General features: G+C 42.7%; 1 protein-coding gene across 1 annotated transcript in view; it reads right to left on the reverse strand.

The window, feature by feature from the left end:
- The window catches only part of FHOD3 (formin homology 2 domain containing 3), a 505,940-nt gene that overhangs the window by 22,899 nt on the left and 461,977 nt on the right, over nucleotides 1-21,064 (reverse strand). Inside the window, exons 24-26 of the mRNA XM_049697949.1 lie at nucleotides 17,510-17,700; nucleotides 11,607-11,799; nucleotides 1,291-1,314 (exon numbers count right to left, since the gene is read on the reverse strand). Of these exons, the coding sequence (XP_049553906.1) occupies nucleotides 1,291-1,314; nucleotides 11,607-11,799; nucleotides 17,510-17,700 (408 nt within the window). The remainder of the gene's footprint in view (nucleotides 1-1,290; nucleotides 1,315-11,606; nucleotides 11,800-17,509; nucleotides 17,701-21,064) is intronic.

A 21,064-nucleotide genomic window follows, 5' to 3' on the forward strand; every position in this document is an offset into this window, starting at 1 on the left:
AAGCCTTCTCTTCTCTGTCTTTTGTTTACGTGCATTCTGCAAACAAGTTAGTGATGGGCAGTCAATGAGGGGTCAATGAACTAATGACAAAGCATCTGCATATCCAGGAAGTTCTCTTATCAGAAAGAGAAGCCTTAGCCCCAGAAGGACCACACCCATCCCTCCAGGTAGTGGGTCTCCCAGCTGACTGCAGACCCCCTCAGCGGGAGCCAGCAAGGGGCAAAAGACTTCAACTCTGGGAAAAATTCAGAAACCAAATCTGTTTCTAACACCACAGCCTTGATAGGAGCAGTGAAATATGCTTGTTTGTCAAATATAGTGTGATTTATTTTTTAAAACGTAGTGCCAGAAAGCAGTTAGAAGTTTCTCATATATCGCTTAAGATGGTACAAGTTGAAAAGTGGGATTCAGTTACAGAATCATACAGTGTTAGGAGTTGGGAAGGATTTTTCCAGAACTAGTCCCACCTCACTTTACAGAGAAGGAAACTGAGGCCATCCAAGATTAAGTGACTTGCCAAAGGCCCCAAAAGGCTTTGATTCAGGGCCCAGATCAGAACATGGCACAGAAATTCATGCTGAAACTGAGTTTGGCAACACTCACTACTTCTCCTTGTGTCAAAAATTTAGTTGTTTTCACAAGCATTACACTCACATGATGATATTCTCTAATTCTAGCTGAACAAAGACAGCATATATGTTTTACAAGAGGTATGCTAGAATATCAGGCCATATGCACACAATGCCAAACATCTGGATGAAAAATAAAAAGTCAGTTAGAATAACGTTTGCAAAGAGCAGCTCCATAGACTTCTGGCTCCCTCTTTTTATCCAGTGTATGAGCCCTGGTGCTAGAGCCTGGGACACGTCCGTGACTTGTACCATCTGCACAGCTCCTTCCTCATCCTTCAGGGCTGAGCAGCCCTGCCTTGGTCTCTGGTTCTGGCATCTGCACCAGGGTCAGGGGGAGGAGCTGCTGCCCATCCCACCCCTCTGTCCATTTGTCCATCAGTAGGAAGAGATCTGCTGACCCTGCCACTTTTGACAGGGCCTGGAACTCAGGGACAGCTTGGAAAATGCAGTTACCCTTCAGTCAGTCCCTGGCACACACATCATGATAAGAACCCGTGTAAGGGGGTTAGTGATCACATGGAAACCCAGCAGAAAACAGTCATGCAAGGTTTAAAGCACTGAACGGGGCTGACACTTCATGCTGCTTATGTCAGGTTAGATTATACGGCACGCTTGAGAAGCTCACACGTGGCATTCTTTGTGTTTATAAACATCCTACCTCAACTTCATCCTCTTCATCAGTCTACTCGAGAGGAAAGGACAGGACAGGACAGGACAGGATGGGAAAGACAGAGGGGATTCTTAGAAGGCACAGAAGTCAGCAAAGATGAGATCATCTGACTGTCACATCAAATTCCAAATAAAGAATTCAGCCACTACAACCAGGGTGCACCCTGTTGATCTGGGAGCTGCTGAGCCCTGCCTGCGAAGCCCTCCTGTCTGGACATTCTCTCCGAGAGCCCCAAGACCGGTCCTGACCAAAGTCAGGAGGGACTTGGAGCTCCAGGCCCGTCTCCTGAGGCTGCCTAGGAGGATGATAACCGGCTTACCTGGTCCCCTGACCATTACAGACCTCACTCTGTGCCCTGCCGCTCGGCTGGCCATGCTCCGTGAAACCACCACCTGCCAGCAATCAGGACCTCAGTTTGTTTACCAGCTTCCCTCTGTCTGTTTCCATCCATCAGCTGTCGCCCCCACCTCTCATCCCAAGTGCTGGACCTCTCCCTTCCCAGGCTGCTGGGTCTGGGTCCCCGTGAATCCTTCTACAGACAGGCCAGACAGGACAAGTGGGACAACTGCCGGGCAGAACAGGTCCTATTACACTTTCCGCAGAAACATGAAATTCAGTTCTTTTTAAAATCTTACCTGTCCTTCATGGAGGCTGTCTGAACTGACACGCCATTCTTTTAATTATCACCAGACAAACTGCTTTAAGTAACTAAATACAATATCCCTTTTCCAAAAATAAATTGAGGGTGAAAGTCATGTCAATTTCTTAATTTTAAATCAAACACACCCTCAATTGAACTTGTGCTTCCACTGAGGTTACAAACCAGGCCAGCAAATCCGGCACAGGCTTTTGAGAACTGACTAAACTTTTGGGAGCTGAAATGACAAAATGCTTCCAGTTCTGCACTGCCTCTAGGCAAATGGCCTTGTGACAAGAGATGACTTTTTTTTTTAACCTTAGAGCTTTTTTTTTTTGAATTTTTGAATTTTATTTATTTTTTTATACAGAAGGTTCATATTAGTTATCCGTTTTATACATCTTAGTGTATACATGTCAATCCCAATCTCCCAATTCATCCCACCACCACCACCACACCCGCCACTTTCCCACTTTGGTGTCCATACGTTTATTCTCTACATCTGTGTCTCTATTTCTGCCCCACAAAGCAGTTCATCTATACCATTTTTCTAGGTTCCATATATATGCATTAATATATGATATTTGTTTTTCTCTTTCTAACTTACTTCACTCTGTATGACAGTCTCTAGATCCATCCACGTCTCTACAAATGACCCAATTTCGTTCCTTTTTATGGCTGAGTAATATTCCATTGTGTATATGTACCACATCTCTTTTTTTCTTATTTTTTATATTATTTTTCTTTAATGGAGTATAATTGCTTTACAATGGTGTGTTAGTTTCTGCTTTATAACAAAGTGAATCAGCTATACATATACATATATCCCCATATCTCTTCCCTCCTGTATCTCCCTCCCTCCACCCTCGCTATCCCACCCCTCTAGGTGGTCACAAAGCACCGAGCTGATCTCCCTGTGCTACGCGGCTGCTACCCACTAGCTATCGGTTTTATATTTGGTAGTGTATACATGTCCATGCCATTCTCTCACTTTGTCCCAGCTTACCCTTCCCCCTCCCCGTATCCTCAAGTCCATTCTCTAGTAGGTCTGCATCTTGATTCCCATCCTGCCTCTAGGTTCTTCATGACCTTTTTTTTTTTTTTTAGATTCTGGATATATGTGTTAGCATACGGTATTTGTTTTTCTCTTTCTGACTTACTTCACACTGTATGACAGACTCTAGGTCCATCCAGCTCACTACAAACTCCTCAATATCATTTCTTTTTATAGCTGAGTAATATTCCATTGTATATATGTGCCACATCTTCTTTATCCATTCATCTGTCGATGGACACTTAGGTTGCTTCCATGCCCTAGCTATTGTAAATAGAGCTGCAGTGAACATTGTGGTACATGACTCTTCTTGAATTATGGTTTTCTCAGGGTACCTGCCCAGTAGTAGGATTGGTGGGTCTTATGGTAGTTCTATTTTTAGTTTTTTAAGGAACCTCCATACTGTTCTCCATAGTGGTTGTATCAATTTACATTCCCACCAACAGGGCAAGAGGGTTCCCACTTCTCCACACCCTCTACAGCATTTGTTGTTTGTACATTTTCTGATATGCCCATTCTAACTCGTGTGAGGTGATACCACATTGTAGTTTTCATTTGCATTTCTCTAATAGTGATGTTGAGCAGGTTTTCAGGTGCTTCTTGGCCATCTGTATCTCTTCTTTGGAGAAACGTCTATTTAGGTCTTCTGCCCACTTTATGATTGGGTTGTTTTTTTAATATTGAGCTGCATGAGCTCTTTATATATTTTGGAGATTAATTCTTTGTCCGTTGATATGTTTGCAAATATTTTCTCCCATTCTGAGGGTTTTCTTTTTGTCTTTATTTATTTATTTTTTTGCGGTACACAGGCCTCTCCCTGTTTGGCCTCTCCTGTTGCGGAGCACAGGCTCCAGACACACAGGCTCAGTGGCCATGGCTCATGGGCCCAGCTGCTCCACAGCATGTGGGATCTTCCCGGACCGGGGCACGAACCTGTGTCCCCTGCATTGGCAGGCGGACTCTCAACCACTGCGCCACCGGGGAAGCCCTTTTGTCTTGTTTGTACTTTCCTTTGCTTTACAAAAGCTTTTACGTTTCATTAGGTCCCATTTGTTTATTTTTGTTTTTATTTCCATTACTCTAGGAGGTGGATCAAAAAAGATCTTGCCGTGATTTATGTCAAAGAGTGTTCTGCCTATGTTTTCCTCTAAGAGTTTTATAGTGTCCAGTCTTACATTTAGGTCTCTAATCCATTTTGAGTTTATTTTTGTGTATGGTGTTAGGGAGTGTTCTAATTTCATTCTTTTACATGTAGCTGTCCAGTTTTCCCAGCACCCCTTGTTGAAGAGACTGTCTTTTCTCCATTGTATATCCCTGCCTTCTTTGTCATAGATTAGTTGACCATAGGTGTGTGGGTTTATCTCTGGGCTTTCTATCCTGTTCCATTGAGCTATATTTCTGTTTTTGTGCCAGTACCATATTGTCTTTATTACTGTAGCTTTGTAGTATAGTCTGAAGTCAGGGAGTCTGATTCCTCCAGCTCCATTTTTTCCCTCAAGACTGCTTTGGATCTTCAGGGTCTTTTGTGTCTCCATAGAAATTTTAAGATTTTTTGTTCTAGTTCTGTAAAAAATGCCATTGGTAATTTGATAGGGAATGCACTGAATATCTAGATTGCTTTGGGTAGTATAGTCATTTTCACAATATTGATTCTTCTAATCCAAGAACATGGTATATCTCTCCATCTGTTTGTATCATCTTTAATTTCTTTCATCAGTGTCTTATAGTTTTCTGCATACAGGTCTTTTGTCTCCCTAGGTAGGTTTATTCCAAGGTATTTTATTCTCTTTGTTGCAGTGGTAAATAGGACTGTTTCCTTAATTTCTCTTTCAGATTTTTCATCATTAGTGTATAGGAATGCAAGAGATTTCTGTGCATTAATTTTGTATCCTGCAACACTACCAAATTCATTGATTAGCTCTAGTAGCTTTCTGGTGGCATCTTTAGGATTCTCTATGTGTAGTATCATGTCATCTGCAAACAGTGACAGTTCTACTTCTTTTCCAATTTGTATTCCTTTTATTTATTTTTCTTCTCTGATTGCTGTGGCTAGGACTTCCAAAACTATGTTAAATAATAGTGCTGAGAGTGGACACCCTTGTCTTATTCCTGATCTTAGAGGAAATGCTTTCAGTTTTTCAGCATTGAGAATGATCTTTGCTGCGGGTTTGTCATGTATGGCCTTTATTATGTTGAAGTAGTTTCCCTCTATGCCTACTTTCTGGAGAGTTTTTATGATAAATGGGTGTTGATATTTGTCAAAAGCTTTTTCTGCATCTACTGAGATGAGCATATGGTTTTTATTCTTCAATTTGTTAATATGGTGCATCACATTGATTGATTTGCATATATTGAAGAATTCTTGCATCCCTGGGATAAATCCTACTTGATCATGGTGTATGAGCCTTTTAATGTGTTGTTGGATTCTGTTTGCTAGTATTTTGTTGAGGATATCTGCACCTATATTCATCAGTGATATTGGTCTATAATTTTGGATTTTTGTAGTACCTTTGTCTGGTTTTGGTATCAGGGTGATGGTGGACTCATAGAATGAGTTTTGGAGTGTTCCTTTGTCTGCAATATTTTGGAAGAGTTTGAGAAGGATGGGTGTTAGCTCTTCTCTAAATGTTTGATAGAATTCACCTGTGAAGCCATCTTGTTCTGGATGTTTGTTTGTTGGAAGATTTTTAATCACAGTTTCAATTTCATTACTTGTGATTGGTCTGTTCATATATTCTATTTCTTCCTTGTTCAGTCTTGGAAGCTTATAACTTTCTAAGAATTTGTCCATTTCTTCCAGGTGGTCCATTTTATTGGCATAGAGTTGCTGTAGTAGTCTCTTAGGATGCTTTGTATATCTATGGTGTCTCTTGTAACTTCTCCTTTTGCATTTCTAATTTAATTGATTTGGGTCCTCTCCCTCTTTTCTTGATGAGTCTGGCTAACGGTTTATCAATTTTGTTAATCTTCTCAAAGCACCAGCTTTTAGTTTTATTGATCTTTGTTACTGTTTTCTTTGTTTCTATTTCATTTATTTCCACTCTGATCTTTATGATTTCTTTCCTTCTACTAACTTTGGGTGTTGTTTGTTCTTCTTTCTCTAGTTCCATTAGGTGTAAGGTTAGATTGTTTATTTGAGATTTTCCTTTTTTCTTGAGGTAGGCTTATATTGCTGTAAACTTCCCTCTTAGAACTGTTTTTGCTGCATCTCATAGGTTTTGGATCACCGTCTTTTCATTGTCATTTGTCTCTAGGTATTTTTTGATTTCCTCTTTGATTTCTTCAGTGATCTCTTGGTTATTTAGTAATGTATTGTTTAGCCTCCATGTGCTTGTGTTTTTTACGTCTTTTCCCCGGTAGTTGATTTCTGATCTCATAGCGTTGTGGTCAGAAAAGACGCTTGATATGATTTCAATTTTCTTAAATTTACCAAGGCTTGATCTGTGACCCAAGATGTTATCTATCCTGGAGAATGTTCCATGTGCACTTGAAAAGAAAGTGTAATCTGCTGTTTTTGGATGGAATATCCTATAAATATCAATTAAATCTATCTGGTCTATTGTGTCATTTAAAGCTTGTGTTTACTTATGAATTTTCTGTTTGGATGCTATGTCCATTGCTGTAAGTGAGGTCTTAAAGTCCCCCACTATTATTGTGTTACTGTCAATTTCCTCTTTTCTAGCTGTTAGCAGTTGCCTTATGTATTGAGGTGCTCCTATGTTGGGTGCATATATATTTATAACTGTTATATCTTCTTCTTGGATTGATCCCTTGATCATTATGTAGTGTCCTTCCTTGTCTTTGGTAACATTCTTTATTTTAAAGTCTATTTTATCTGCTATGAGTATTGCTACTCTAGCCTTCTTTTGATTCCCGTTTGCATGGAATATCTTTTTCCATCCCCTCACTTTCATTCTGTATGTGTCCCTAGGTCTGAAGTGGGTCTCTTGTAGACAGCATATATATGGGTCTTGCTTTTGTATCCATTCAGGGAGCCTGTGTCTTTTGATTGGAGCATTTAATCCATTCATATTTAAGGTAATATCGAAATGTATGTTCCTATTACCATTTTCTTGATTGTTATGGGTTTGTTTTTGTAAGTCCTTTTCTTCTCTTGTGTCTCCCACTAAGAGAAGTTCCTTTAGCATTTGTTGTAGAGCTGGTTTGGTGGTGCTGAACTCTCTTAGCTTTTGCTTGTGTGTAGAGCTTTTGATTTCTCTCTCAAATCTCAATGAGATCCTTGATGGGTAGAGCAATCTCAGTTGTACGTTCTTCCCTTTCATCACTTTAAGTATATCATGCCACTCCCTTCTGGCTTGTAGAGTTTCTGCTGAGAAATCAGCAGTTAACCTTATGGGAGTTCTCTTGTATGTTATTTGTCGTTTTTCCCTTGTTGCTTTCAGTAAGTTTTCTTCGTCTTTAATTTTTGTCAATTTGATTACTATGTGTTTCAGCGTGTTTCTCCTTGGGTTTATCCTGCCTGGAACTCTCTGTGCTTCCTGGACTTGGGTGGCTATTTCCTTTCCCATGTTAGGGAAGCTTTTGACTATAATCTCCTCAAATATTTTCTTGGGTCCTTTCTCTCTTTCTTCTCCTTCTGGGACCCCTATAATGTGAATGTTGTTGCATTTAATGTTTTCCCAGTGGTCTCTTAGGCTTTCTTCATTTCTTTTGGTTCTTTTTTCTTTATTCTGTTCTGCAGCAGTGAATTCCACCATTCTGTCTTCCAGGTCACTTATCCGTTCTTCTGCCTCAGTTATTCTGCTATTGATTCCTTCTAGTGTAGTTTTCATTTCAGTTATTGTATTGTTCGTCTCTGTTTGTTTGTTCTTTAATTCTTCTAGGTCTCTGTTAAACATTTCTTACACATTCTCAACCTTTGCCTCCATTTTTTTTCCGAGATCCTGGATCATCTTCACTATCATTATTCTGAATTTTTTTTTTTGGAAGGTTGCCTATCTTCACTTCATTTAGTTGCTTTTCTGGAGTTTTATCTTGTTCCTTGATCTGATACATAGCCCTCTGTCTTTTCATCTTGTTTATCTTTCTGTGAATGTGGTTTTTGTTCCACAGGCTGCAGGATTGTAGTTCTTCTTGCTTCTGCTGTCTGCCCTCTGGTGGATGAGGCTATATAAGAGGCTTGTGAAAGTTTCCTGATGGGAGGGAATGGTGGTGGGTAGAGCTGGGTGTTGCTCTGATGGGCAGAGCTCAGTAAAACTTTAATCCACTTGACTGCTCATGGGTGGGGCTGGGTTCCCTCGTGTTGGTTGTTTGGCCTGAGGCCACCCAACACTGGAGCCTACGAGGGCTCTGTGGTGGGGCTAATGTTGGACTCCAGGAGGGCTTACGCCAAGGAGTACTTCCCAGAACATTTGCTGCCCGTGTCCTTGTCCTCATGGTGAGCCACAGCCATCCCCCACCTCTGCAGGAGACCCTCCAACACTAGCAGGTAGGTCTGGTTCAGTCTCCTATGGGGTCACTGCTCTTTCCCCTTGGTCCCGATGTGCACACTACTTTGTGTGTGCCTTCCAAGAGTGGAGTCTCTGTTTCCCCCAGTCCTGTCCAAGTCCTGCCATCAAATCCCTCTAGCTTTCAAAGTCTGATTCTCTAGGAATTCCTCCTCCCGTTGACAGACCCCCAGATTGGGAAGCCTGACCAGGGTCCCAGAACCTTCACTCCAGTGGACTTCTGTGGTATAAGTTTCTCCCGTTTGTGGGTCACCCACCAAGCAGTTATGCGCTTTGATTTTATTGTGATTGCGCTCCTCCTACCATCTCATTGTGGCTTCTCCTTTGTCTTTGGATGTGGGGTATATTTTCTTGTGCGTTCCAGTGTCTTCCTGTCAATGATTATTCAGCAGTTAGTTGTGATTCTGGTGCTCTCACAAGAGGGAGTGAACACACGTCCTTCTACTCCGCCATCTTCAACCTTAGAGCTTCTTTATTTCACCAGCTGGCTGGCATTTTGTTGGCAATTAGCACACATGCAAGGTGCTGCACATACAAATCTCTAGCCCTCTTGATACCCCCCAGTCACTGGCATTTCATTTTCATAGAAAAGGAAGCTGGGGTTGGGAGAGATTAAGTCTCACCCAGGATGACCACGGTCCTTGGCTGGGCTGTGGGAATCCTTGGATGGATAGCCTGCATTCTCACCACTCATCTGGGGTGTGATGACGGCAGAAAAGGCCACACTTACCTTGTGCTGCCTTGTCTGTGTCACCATTTTGCCTGGAACTAGTTTGGGCCACAAGGAACAAGGAATGACTTAGTTTCTCACTGAACCTTACATGGCAGGACTCCTGGATTGTAAGAAAGGAAGCCTTCTGCATATTCAGAAACGGAGAAAGAAGAGGCAAGACAGGCACACAAAAGCAGATGTGGGGCTACGAATGCAGGGTCTTCAGATTTTAACTTCTCTGTGTCTTATAAAATAATGTTTTTTCTAAAGTCATCTCTGTTTAATTGCAACCACTTCCACCATCATTATTCAGCATCTATATTAAAAATGACTTACTACAGTTTTCTCTAAAAATCACTTCCAGCTCTAATGCTCAGGGACTCCGTGATTCTCTATTAAGTGGTTTTGTTTTCAGTGGTCTAAGTTGTGCATATATGTTGTTTTCTACCCAGATCATGAATCTTTGGGGTACAAGCTTGTCTGTTATTGCACTCATATCTTCCTAGGTGCCCTGTGCCACTTTCTGGGCACACTGTGGTGCCTAATTGAGAGCTGGAAAAACTTGAAGCTAAGTACTTTGCTTCGGGTGACAGTGTCCTAATTTTCCAGCAGATGGCAATCTCTCTACATGAATGGTGCCACTTGGACCACTAAAAACAGGGACTACCTTGAGGATGAACCCTAAAAAAGCCTGCACTGTCCAGACTTTAATGAGAATTTAAGTATTTTTGAATCCAGTTCTAGAAACATTTACCCCTGTTTATAAATAGTAATACTGAATATTTTCAGAGAAGGACAGAACTTAAAAATTAGTGGGATCTGTAAAAAATCTCAAGAATTTGGCAAGAAATTCTGGTGTGTTTTCATAACTATAAGCATATGCATATTGGTCTTGTATTTTTCACCCTCCAGTATGTTTCATTTCCACAAACATAAGCACTTCCCTTTTAAAACTTTTAAAAATAATACTTTGGAATGAAACGTGGGCTATAGTTTGCCCAAATGGATTCAGTTTGCTTCCTTAGTTGCTGTCCTCCAGGAAGCTGAAGATCCGATTGAACCCAGATTTCAGGAGAGGAGAGAGAAGACTCAGCTGATGGCACTGGCCTTCAGAACAGTCTGTAGAAAGGGTCCCTTCTGCAGAAAAGTGATCTGAGCGCTCCCTAAGGGTCCAGAAAATTCCAAGGAAACAAGGGATCAAGGGTGGGGTGAATGGTGAGGGGATTAGTCCCTGGTTCTCCTTAGAAATGCCTTAAAATGGTAACAAAATTGTAATGCATCCAAGAAAGTTACACCCTCAGGAACGTGGATAGTAACCATATGTCTTCTGTTTCTCCTACAGTGTGAACACCCGTCTGGCACATAAGGCAGCCTCAGTGAGTTCTTAAGTGATTTTATTCCTCCCGGAAGAAATCTGCCTGACTTGGGTTCGGCAGAGGTTTGCAACCCCAGGATGATGCCACTCCCTATGGCTTACTCCTTTGCCTATCCAGTCCCTGGATCACTGAGAGGCAATATGACGCTCAGATATATATAAAGATGGGCTAAACTTCATAAAGGCTCGTTAGAGAGGCATCTGCACTGTGTGTCTTTGTCTGTCTCTGGCATCCTTATGCATTGCTTTGCCTTCCACTTACAAAGCATCTCCCATCTGATGTTTTCCCACTGCACCCGTGGTGTGGGTGGGCTCAGGGCTGAAGTAGAAGAGATGGGGGAAGAGCCCAGGAGCAGGGGAGGCATGCAAGTGTGCAGGGCTCCCCCCAAGGGGCTATTGGGAACTCCTGCTGAATGAATTCACTGTCCTCTGGGCTCTCCTTCCACCCTGATACCCTCAAACTCAAGGGACTGCCAAGAGCCCATCAGATTATATCTTTGAGCAACCACATCAATTATTTCTCCATTCGGATGCCTAGAATGGGTGGTCCATGTGTCAGCTGATTGGTTACATAGTATCATTGTGACTATTAAAATCCTGAATCAATTCCCAAATCAGTACATTTGTCTTCCTATTATAAGTGCCGTTATCTTTTGCATTTTATTTTTTATTTTTTGCTGTACACGGGCCTCTTGTATTTTTTCTTCTCCTCTTCCATTCTATCTACATTGCAAAGGTTGAAAATGGAATCAAGCATTTAAAGTCATCAGCATCATACAACACACCAAGTTAATTAATTGTGTGGTGGGTTAAAGTTCCTCCACCAGCCACGCATCCTTAATTTATATCTTAGTTCTATGTTTTTGTTTCCTTTTTTTGGCCGTGCTGTGCGGCATGCAGGATCTTAGTTGCCTGACCAGGGATTGAACCCACGCTCCCTGCACTGGAAGCGTGGAGTCTTAACCACTGGACCGCTAGGGAAGCCCCTGTAGAGAGGTTTATGGTTGATCAGACTTTCAGAAGAAATGAAATAAAGAAACTGGTTTCATGAAACTTACATCAGTGATCATCTTCCCTCGGGTCTTATTTCTTTCTCTGTGGTTGGCCCGTTTCTGTTTCTGCTGCAAAACTCTTTCCCTGGTGGTGCGATACTCCAGTGCAAACTCACTGATGATCCTACAGAACTTGTTTATGTTCACTTCCCGAATCGCATAAGGTGGGTGACCCATAAAGAGCAGAAAGGAGTGGAACCTGCAGTGAAGAAACAACGGTGGCAAGGGCTTCAGGTTTAAGGAACAAAAATCAGTTGCCTGCAAACTTTCAGTAAAAAACCAATCAGCCAAAGACACTGCTCTTCATTCTTGGGGCTCTGAGGTTGAAGAATGAAAATGCAACCAGAAATCAAGTTCAACTCACTTTCTCACTGACAAAGGTGGTGGGATTTCAGGAGATTAATTACCTTTTCTTCGTGCTTATCTGTGTTTTAATGTCTTTTAAAACTGGGGTGTAAAACTTTTTTTTTGATAAATTTATTTATTTATTTATTTTTGGCTACAATGGGTCTTCATTACTGCACACAGGCTTTCTCTAGTTGTAGTGAGTGCGGGCTACTCTTCATTGCAGTGTGCGGGCTTCTCCTTGCAGTGGCTTCTCTTGTTGCGAATCACAGGCTCTAGGTGCACGGGCTTCAGTATTTGTGGCTCGCGGGCTCTAGAGCACAGGCTCAGTAGTTGCGGCGCACGGGCTTAGCTGCTCTGTGACATGTGGGATCTTTCTGGATCAGGGCTCGAACCCGTGTCCCCTGCATTGGCAGGCGTTTTCTTAACCACTGTGCCACCAGGAAAGTCCCAAAACTGGTGTGTAACACTTTTATAAGAAAAATGATAAAGTACTATTTTAAGAAAAATATTGCATAGTTTCTAGATCATATGAAAACTGAATAAGGGATAAAGAAATGTTGCTTAGCAATTTTTTGGGAACCACTTTAATGAATACGTGGAATTGACATGAACATATTTTGAATAACATGTTAATTCGTGACTTGTAAAAAGATGCTTAAAGTAAATATTTTGAAATATTTTCTTGCAATATTATATGCAATCTTAATTTAATTAGGACACAACAAACAAGCAGCCCTAAATCAATTTATTTCAGCTATTTAGTATATAAATTAAAAATTACTGGATTCTGTCTACTTAAAACTTTTGGAAAAGAAATTAAATGAACAAAGAAGTTCCCAATTTTTAGGTATTAAGGAAATGAGAAAGAAGATAGCAGGAGACAGAGGATAATTTTTATGTTGAATAAACAGTATAATATAACTGATACCATTAATTGTATAAAAAAACTTTTCTGATCACTCTTATTTGTACAGCTTGAATAGGGGTTTGGTTTATTTTTCAAATGAAGGACAGTGGCTTATTCTTTTTGTGAAAAATACTAAAGGAAAGCATATGACATGCATTTAAAGGGGGATAAAAAATGCTGTTTAAAACCAAAAATGCTAGCTAAAACTATAAAACTCAGAAGAAAACATAAAGTATAACTCTTCATGAGTTTGGATTAGAAAATGATTTCTTAGATATGATACCAAAAGCATAAGCACCCAAAGAAAAAAAATAAACTGGACTTCATCAAAATCAAAAACTTTTGTGCTTCAAAGGATACTCTCAAGATTGAAAAGACAACCCAAAGAATGGGAGAAAATATTTGCAAATCACATCTGATAAGGGGTTTGTATCCAGAATATATACATAAATCTTACTAATCAACACTAAAAAGACAAATAAAAATGGACAAAAGATTTGAACAGACCTTTCCAAAAAGATTATTGGCAAACAGCTAAAAAGTACATGAAAAGATGCTCAACACCATTAGTCATTAGGGGAATGCAAATCAAAACCACATTCAGACACACTTCACAATCACTACAATGGCTGTAGTAAAAAAGACAGACAATAACAAGTGTTGGTGAGGATGTAGAGAAATTGAAACCCTCACACAGTACTGGTGGGAACACAAAATGGTTCAGCTGTGGTTGAAAAGACACAGTTCTAAAGAGTTAAACACAGAGTTAATCTATGACCTAGCAATTTCATTCCTATACATATACTCAAAAGAAATGAAACTATGGGTCCACACAAAACCTACACAAATTCCATGGCAGCATCATTCACAATAGCCAAAAAGTGGAAACGACCCAAATGTCTATCAACAGATGAATAAACAATATGTGGTGTATCCACACAAAACTGGCCCCGCTACCTCTCTGACCTCATTGCCTAGGACGCCAGACACACAGGACTCCTGGTGATTCCTTGAACAAGCCCACCTCAGGGCCTCAGGCCCCCAGTGTGGTGTGTAGGGGACCCTCGGGGGACACAGCTGAGCTGAGAGCCTGCAGGGACTCTAAGGAGGGGCGGGGTGGCCACTCCACTGGGAGGACCACAGGCCCTAACAAGGCATCCAGTGCTAGCTCTTCCCTACGCCCAGAACATTCTTGCCACAGACAGCTTCCTGGATGGCTCTCTTACCCCACAAGTCTCTGCCCAAATATCACCTCCTCAGAGAAGCCTCCCCTAACTGCCCTGCATAAAACAGCATGTCCTTATCACTCCCTATCCCATTTACACTCTTAATTTTTCTTCCTGGCTCTTATTACTGCCTGACATTATATACTGGAGATATGGCATGATATTATGTATATTAGGATAGGATAGTGTAATATACACATGCATTGCCACTTATCACTACTCAAGATCTGTGTGTAAGAGGAATCAAGGGAGGATCAATCAGCCCACAGCTGGGTCCTCTTTTATACATAAGTACTACTCAAGATTCCTTATCCTCTGCTTTCCAGAACATTGTTTTTATCTAGAGGGGATCCAATCTTAACATATAAGCTGGAGATATGATTCAAGTACAGTAAGTCCCCTACACACAAACCTTCAAGTTGCTTTCAAAGATGCGAACATGAGTGCCAGCCCCTGTATGCAGGCTGTTGTACTGTACTGTTGTACTTTTCAAGGTACTGTACTGTAGGATTAAGAGTGTTTTCTTTGTTTTTGTGTTTGTTTTTTATGTATGTATTATTTGTGTGAAAAGTATCATAAGCCTATTACGGTACAGTACTATATAGCCGATTGTGTTAGTTGGGTACCTAGGCTAACTTTGTTGGACTTAACGAACAAACTGGACTTAGGAATGCACACTCGGAACGGAACTCATTTGTATGTAGGGGACTTACTGTATATATTTTGTAAACAGGGGAGTAATAAGCAGCAAGTAAAATTCACACCTGAAAAAAGATTCAGATGTACCTTTGAGAGGAAAGAAACTGTGGCATTCCTTCAGAAGAATAAAGTGGGTATGCCTTTAAGGGAGTAAAACATTTCAGGGATTTTTGTTAGTTGACTTTGTAACTTTAATAACACATGACAAGAAGGTCTTACGGTTATGGAGGGGCTGGTTCCCCTCATCAGTGTCGTGAGGCACGAGCCAAACATCTGTGATATGTTCCACCTTCCGCCCTTTTCCTCATGTGTGCCACTGAGTAGGGTGTCTGGCCCGGAGGGGTGGATTTGGGGGCACCAGGGGGAAGCCAGTGTGGGTGTTCGCTTGTTTTCCACCTGTCTCTCCCCGAGGAATGCCAGGTCCTTGCTGTAGTTCTCCGTGCCTCTCAGGAAGGCATTTCTCCCCACTCTCACCTGGTCCCCTCTGCAGTGCCTGCCACGGTGTAACTGCAGCCCATTGACTCCATGGGAATTGGCAAGTCAGTTTGTACATCCAGAGTGGGACTGGCTCTCACTGCAGCAACGTAAAAGGGCAGGTTACTCTGCAGGTTTGGACATCCAGAACAAGATGTTCTTAGCCAGGCAACAGTTTGAAAGTCAGGTTTTGCCTAAAGAGAATTGTCTAAGTTCTTTTTTCTGCTCCTTTATTAAGAGGGGTCACTAGAGTCACTAAGCGGGGGTGGGGGGGCGTCAGACAGGAAAGGGAGCTGGAAGCACCTGCCCCCGTTAGCTCCATGACAGAGGGGAGCAAAGAAGGTGGGCGGCCAGATGGGTGTCCAATAATGAGCATCAGGGATCCAGGTCACACAAGAGCAACCAGCATCTGGGCAACCAGCTTACCAGGGAGAAAAGGACAATCAGAGCAAACACCATATGCATAACATACATATTCGCACATGCCATACACACACACACACACACACACACACACACACACACACACACACACACACTAGCTTAAGGAACAGATATATCACCAAGCTGAGTCTTAAACTGTCTGGGATAAGATGGTTACTGTGACCAGGCATAATAACTTTACAAGACTTTCATAAAACGGCTCCAGTTTCCTGCCATTCCAAATGGAAACTATTTGTTTATTTGAGTAGTTTTAAGTTGGAAATTGCTTGTATCATACAAAGCCTGGAGGGCCAAAGCAGCTTACACTCTCTGTCTCCCCTTTTTAGCCATGTTAAAAGCAGGGTGTACTTTGCTTGTAGTAAGAAATTTGACAAAATCTCTGATAAGATCCTCCTACCCCGAAGGCAGCTGTGAGGTCCAGATGAAGTACAGGGAGGGGGATTTACAGTTGAACAACTAAATTCCAAAAGTACTGAGTAATGGTTAGTTGTCAACCTGGAGGGAAGATTCTGTTCCTTATTCCTATCCAGTCTAACATTTAAAGACTACCCTCACCACCCCCCGCCCAGAAAAGTCTGGATCAAGACCCAGGAGGTGTGATCACCCAAATAGCACGTGACACAAGCTGAGAGAGGGCTCACAGGCAGACAAGAGAATGAGGTGTTTTCGAAGTTCTGTATGGGTTCAAGAAAGGTGAAGGAAGGAAGGAAAGACAGAGTACGGGGCAGGGGGGAAGAGACAAAAATAATAAAAAATGTGAAATGTACAGGGATAAATGAAAATACCATACATTTGTTTAAAAATAATAATAAAGTACTCAAGCACAAGAGTGGGAGTGGGCTTGAAGAGCAGTTCTCTGGGGAACGCCTGTGGTTTAGATGACCCCAAGGGAGGGCTCCCTTAACAGAATTGCAAGGAGGCCTGTTTCAGAGGGTCTGTTATCAGAGCACCTGCTCCAGGGAAACCGCAGCCTGTAGGCCTGAACATTTGCTCACCAAGGTGCAAGGCCCAGCACACAGCACGCAGACCCAGACACCAGGGTGAGGGACCGGCAACCATGTTCTGTGACAAGACAAAGGGGAAGAAAGTGGGGGATGCCTAGTAGGAAATGGCTTGACCTGAGGAGTTGGAAGACCTAGTCCTGGTGCTGCCACCACTTACAAGGGAGACGGCCCCGGACAGCCACGGAGCTGTCCCAGACCCCAGCCAGCCTCCTTGTAGTCAGGCAAGGCCTGACACATCACTGCTGTGTCTCCCAGGGTCCTCATGGATCCTGGGACTTGAAGGAAGGCTGATCCAGAGGATGGGACCCATGGTGGGACCCAGGCTGTCTCTAGGAGGGCTGCAGCACAGAGCAGCCATCTGAGAATCGGTGAGAAAAAGGTCTCGGAAGGCAGGCTGTGCTTGATATGAGGAAGGAACCTTCCTAACAAGTCAAGCTGCCTTCCAAGGATGTGTACTTTCTGCAGGCAGAACTGTTCAGGCAGATGCAAAGATGCAGGGGCCAACTTGCCAGAGATCTTACAGATGCAATTCCTGATCGAGTAGGATTTGTGGATGACAGCATCTCTGAGATTCCTTCCCATCTCAAGATTCAACGGCATCATATTATTGGGGTGTGTGTGTGTGTGTGTGTGTGTTTGAGAAAAATTAAGTGCTCATGAAACAAAAAAGTCCATAAAAGGTGCACTTGCTATGTACCAAGAATTTACAGGACGATGTTAGTAAATTTAACCTTCAGATCTTGGTTTGCAGAATATCTTCAACATGCCGTTTTACTGATGTTTGCATAAGCTCCTCAATCCACTCACCTGTTAATTATTCTTCTATGGACAATCTTTAAAATTATAATTCTCTCTGCACAGTCTTTTAGGAACTCTGACATTCGTTGTTTTAAAACTGGTTTCATTTCATGTTTTGCAATTGCCTTGAGGTGATCCCATGAAGCTTTGCATCGTCTCTCCATCTGACATAAATTATCCTGAAGTTGATCAAAGTCAACCTGAAAATCAGAGAGAGAACATTACCAAATGCAATGAAATAACCGGACATCAACCTGACCCAGGAAACGGAACTGCCTCTGGGAAGAAACAAACATCAAAACCCAATTTACATCTTGAAATACAAACATATTTATGGCCTAAAAATTATCCACATGTCTTGACATCAAATTATTTAGTAATAAAACTTCTCCAAATGAACTCAACGCAGTGTCACCTTTTTTTTTTTTTTTTTGCCGTATTTGGAAAGAAATCTTAAGAAAGTCTTTGGGAACTGTAAATTAAAACATGATATCAAGGAATCTAGTACAAGATGAACTGAGCAGATATCTCATAAAATTTTTCAGAGCCCTCTTTTTCTTTAGATATTTCACTTGAGGTTGGAGGAATGCACCATAGTCCTACATGGATGGCCTTGATATGCTGGAGCCAGTTAAGGGGCAGCCAGAGCTTCCCTTCACCATGATCATTTTTACATTGTGTGACAAATTACTTTATTTATCCATTCATTCTCTCATTCAAACAACACTCAGGGAAAAACTAGTGCATGCCGGTCCCCCTCCCAGGTATGAAGAAGACAAAGATCAATGCGGAAAGAGACCAACTTGCTGTTCCCAAGGAGGCTCATAGTACAGACAGGTGGTCACCGAGCTCTGAGTATGTACAGAACCCACCAGGCCTCTGTGTCTGGGTGAGGATCGGGGTGTGTGGTCCATCCCATCTGCCAGCAGATGCAAACCACGTGTACAAAGAACAGATGTCACAGAACATTCACTTTGCTCTTCAGGGAAGTGGGACCAATTTGGATTGACTAAAGTGGACTGAGATGACGCTTTCTAAAAGAATGCTTTGATAGAATTTCTAGACTAAAAATTATGGGAATCAGAGAGTTAGCTGTGAAATAATACACTTGAGGGTATTTAATGGAGGGAGATGTGAGATAGGGGAAAGAAACTGAAAAGACTAGGAGGGGAGGAAGAAATAGATAAATTGGTGAGCTGAAGGGAGGGGACTGAGGTGGATGGAGAGTGAGAGATGGTGGGAAAGGGTGAGAGCCTGGCAAACAAAGGTCAGGAGGAGAAAGAGAAGGTGGGGAGAGGTAAGCCGCCATCGCTTAGATGCCGTGACTGTGGTCACCAGAGCAAGGCTTGGAGGCAAGTGCCCGAGGGGACTGGCTGGAGTGACCTCAGACCTCCAGCTCCACCCTGAGAAAGACAATGGAGGAGGCCAAGTCAACAAAAGTTGAATCCGTGAGAAGATCTGTCACCAAACAGGATGAAGGTACGCTGAGCATAGGAGATGCCCAAGGGGCCAGGCGAGACTTCACACCTCCTGGATTTCTTGGGTGCTATGGTGCCAAAAGCAGAAGGCAAGTTGAGGCAGAGGCTGGGATTCAGGTGAGCGGCGAGCACTGTGGAACTTTGAGAAAAATAATTTGCCTGAAAACAAAGGAATTCTGGATCCAGATTAGAAAAGCTCCATTTTCCTGTGATACGATGGAGCTGAGAAAAAATCTGGCATCTACCTGAAAGAAAAAGGAATGCAGGTTTCGAAAAGAAGGACTGAATATTTCAAAGAATAAGTCTAGAAAGGGTTCCAGATGGTCTGGGATTGACACATAATATCTAAGAGGTCTAGGAGATTTGATGCCAATTGTAACAGGTCTAATCATAGCTTCGCCACCTGTCCTCATTTGCATCTAGCAGCAACCTTGATCCGCAATATCTGTAATAACTTTAATAAGCGTAGTAACTTCAGTTCAGCTCAGAACGTACTGAGCAGCTTGGTACAGCCTAACCAGGGGACGCCTGTCCAGCACTGCAGTGGACACAGAGCGGTCGGGCAGAAACCACGTTAGAGATGGTTTTCAGGGAAGAGAATCCACTGTGAGCCTTTAAAGGTAGTGGCAGAAAAAAGTGACCTCACTGCCAATGGAAACCAGGTGGAGAGCCTTTGACCTTTTGAGGAGACCTAGAAGGCTGCCTCAGCTGGCTGTCTCCTGGGGCTGATGAAACCACCATGATCTGAGTCTTCACAGTTACTTCATGGCCTCAGATCCTGTAACTGGCCCCACTTCATGGGGGAGAAACTGTTACACAGAAAGGTTAAGGAACTTGTGAGAGGCCACACAGCTGGTTAGTGGTAGAGCTGGGATTTGAACCCACATCTCTCTGGCTCCAGAGTCTAAGTTCTCAACTGTCATGCCTTAAGCCTAGGTTTGTCCCTAAAAAATGCCACCCCAGGGAGAGAGCTGGCCTGGCCTTCTGTTGTGAGAAGGAAGTCCTCACCAGGAAGCCCTCTCCTGAGGACTGCTCCACATGGGCCACCTTCCGTGTGTAGGAGGACATGGAACCGTGCTGTGAGGTAGTCAAGTCTTATCAAGTTAGTCTGGGGTGGAGCGGGCCAACTCAGGGACGAGAGCCAGGGCTGCAGAAGGGATGGGGCAGGGAAAACACACAGTATGAGTAGTCTGGTGCTTTAACAGCAAATTCTTTGACACTCAGCCCTTCAGAACGTAAAGCCTAAAATCCTTCCCCTTGAATGTGAGCCAGCTTTAGTGACCTGGTTCTAACGAATAGAATGTAAAAGCTAGGTCATAAATGGGGAAGAGCTTCTGCCCAGAGCTCCTGTGTGCTCTGTCTCAGACCACATATTTGGGGAAAGGCCATCTGCAAAGTCATGAGGACATTCAAGGAGCCCTGGGAGAGCCCGACCTGGGAAGGAACTGAGTCCTCTCTCTAAGAACTAACAGATGAGTGAGCCACCATGGGAAAAACTTCCCAGCCCCAGTTGAGCCTTCGATGACTGCAGCCTCCGCTGACATGTTGACTGAAACCCCAGGAGAGAACCTGAGACAGAACCACTCATGAAATAATGTTTCCTATTGCCAAAATTCATATGTTGAAGTCCCAACTCCCAGTACCTCAGAATGTGTCCTAATCGGGAAACAGGGTCATTATAGATGTTATTAAGTTAGGATGAGGTTGCAATGGAGTAGGGTGGATCCCGATCCAATATGACTGGTATCCTTATAAGAAGGGGAAATCTGGACATAGACGCACAAGGAGAACACCATGTGAAGATGAAGGCAGAGATGGGGGCTATTTCCAGCAAACCACCAGAAGCCAGGAGAGAGACATGGCACAGATTTCTCTCTCAAGAGAAACTGACCTGGCCAACACCTTGATCTCAGACTCCTGGCCTCCAGAACTGGGGAACAAATTATTTCTGTTTTTCTAAGCTACCTAGTTTGTGATACTTTGTTACAACAACCCTAGGAAACTAATGCATTATCCTGAGCCACTAGCTTTTGGAGTGATTTGTCACACAGCTGTAGATAACTAATACATGCGGGTAAAAATGTAA

Source organism: Orcinus orca, chromosome 15 (assembly GCF_937001465.1).
Source record: "Orcinus orca chromosome 15, mOrcOrc1.1, whole genome shotgun sequence".
Taxonomy (NCBI): domain Eukaryota; kingdom Metazoa; phylum Chordata; class Mammalia; order Artiodactyla; family Delphinidae; genus Orcinus; species Orcinus orca.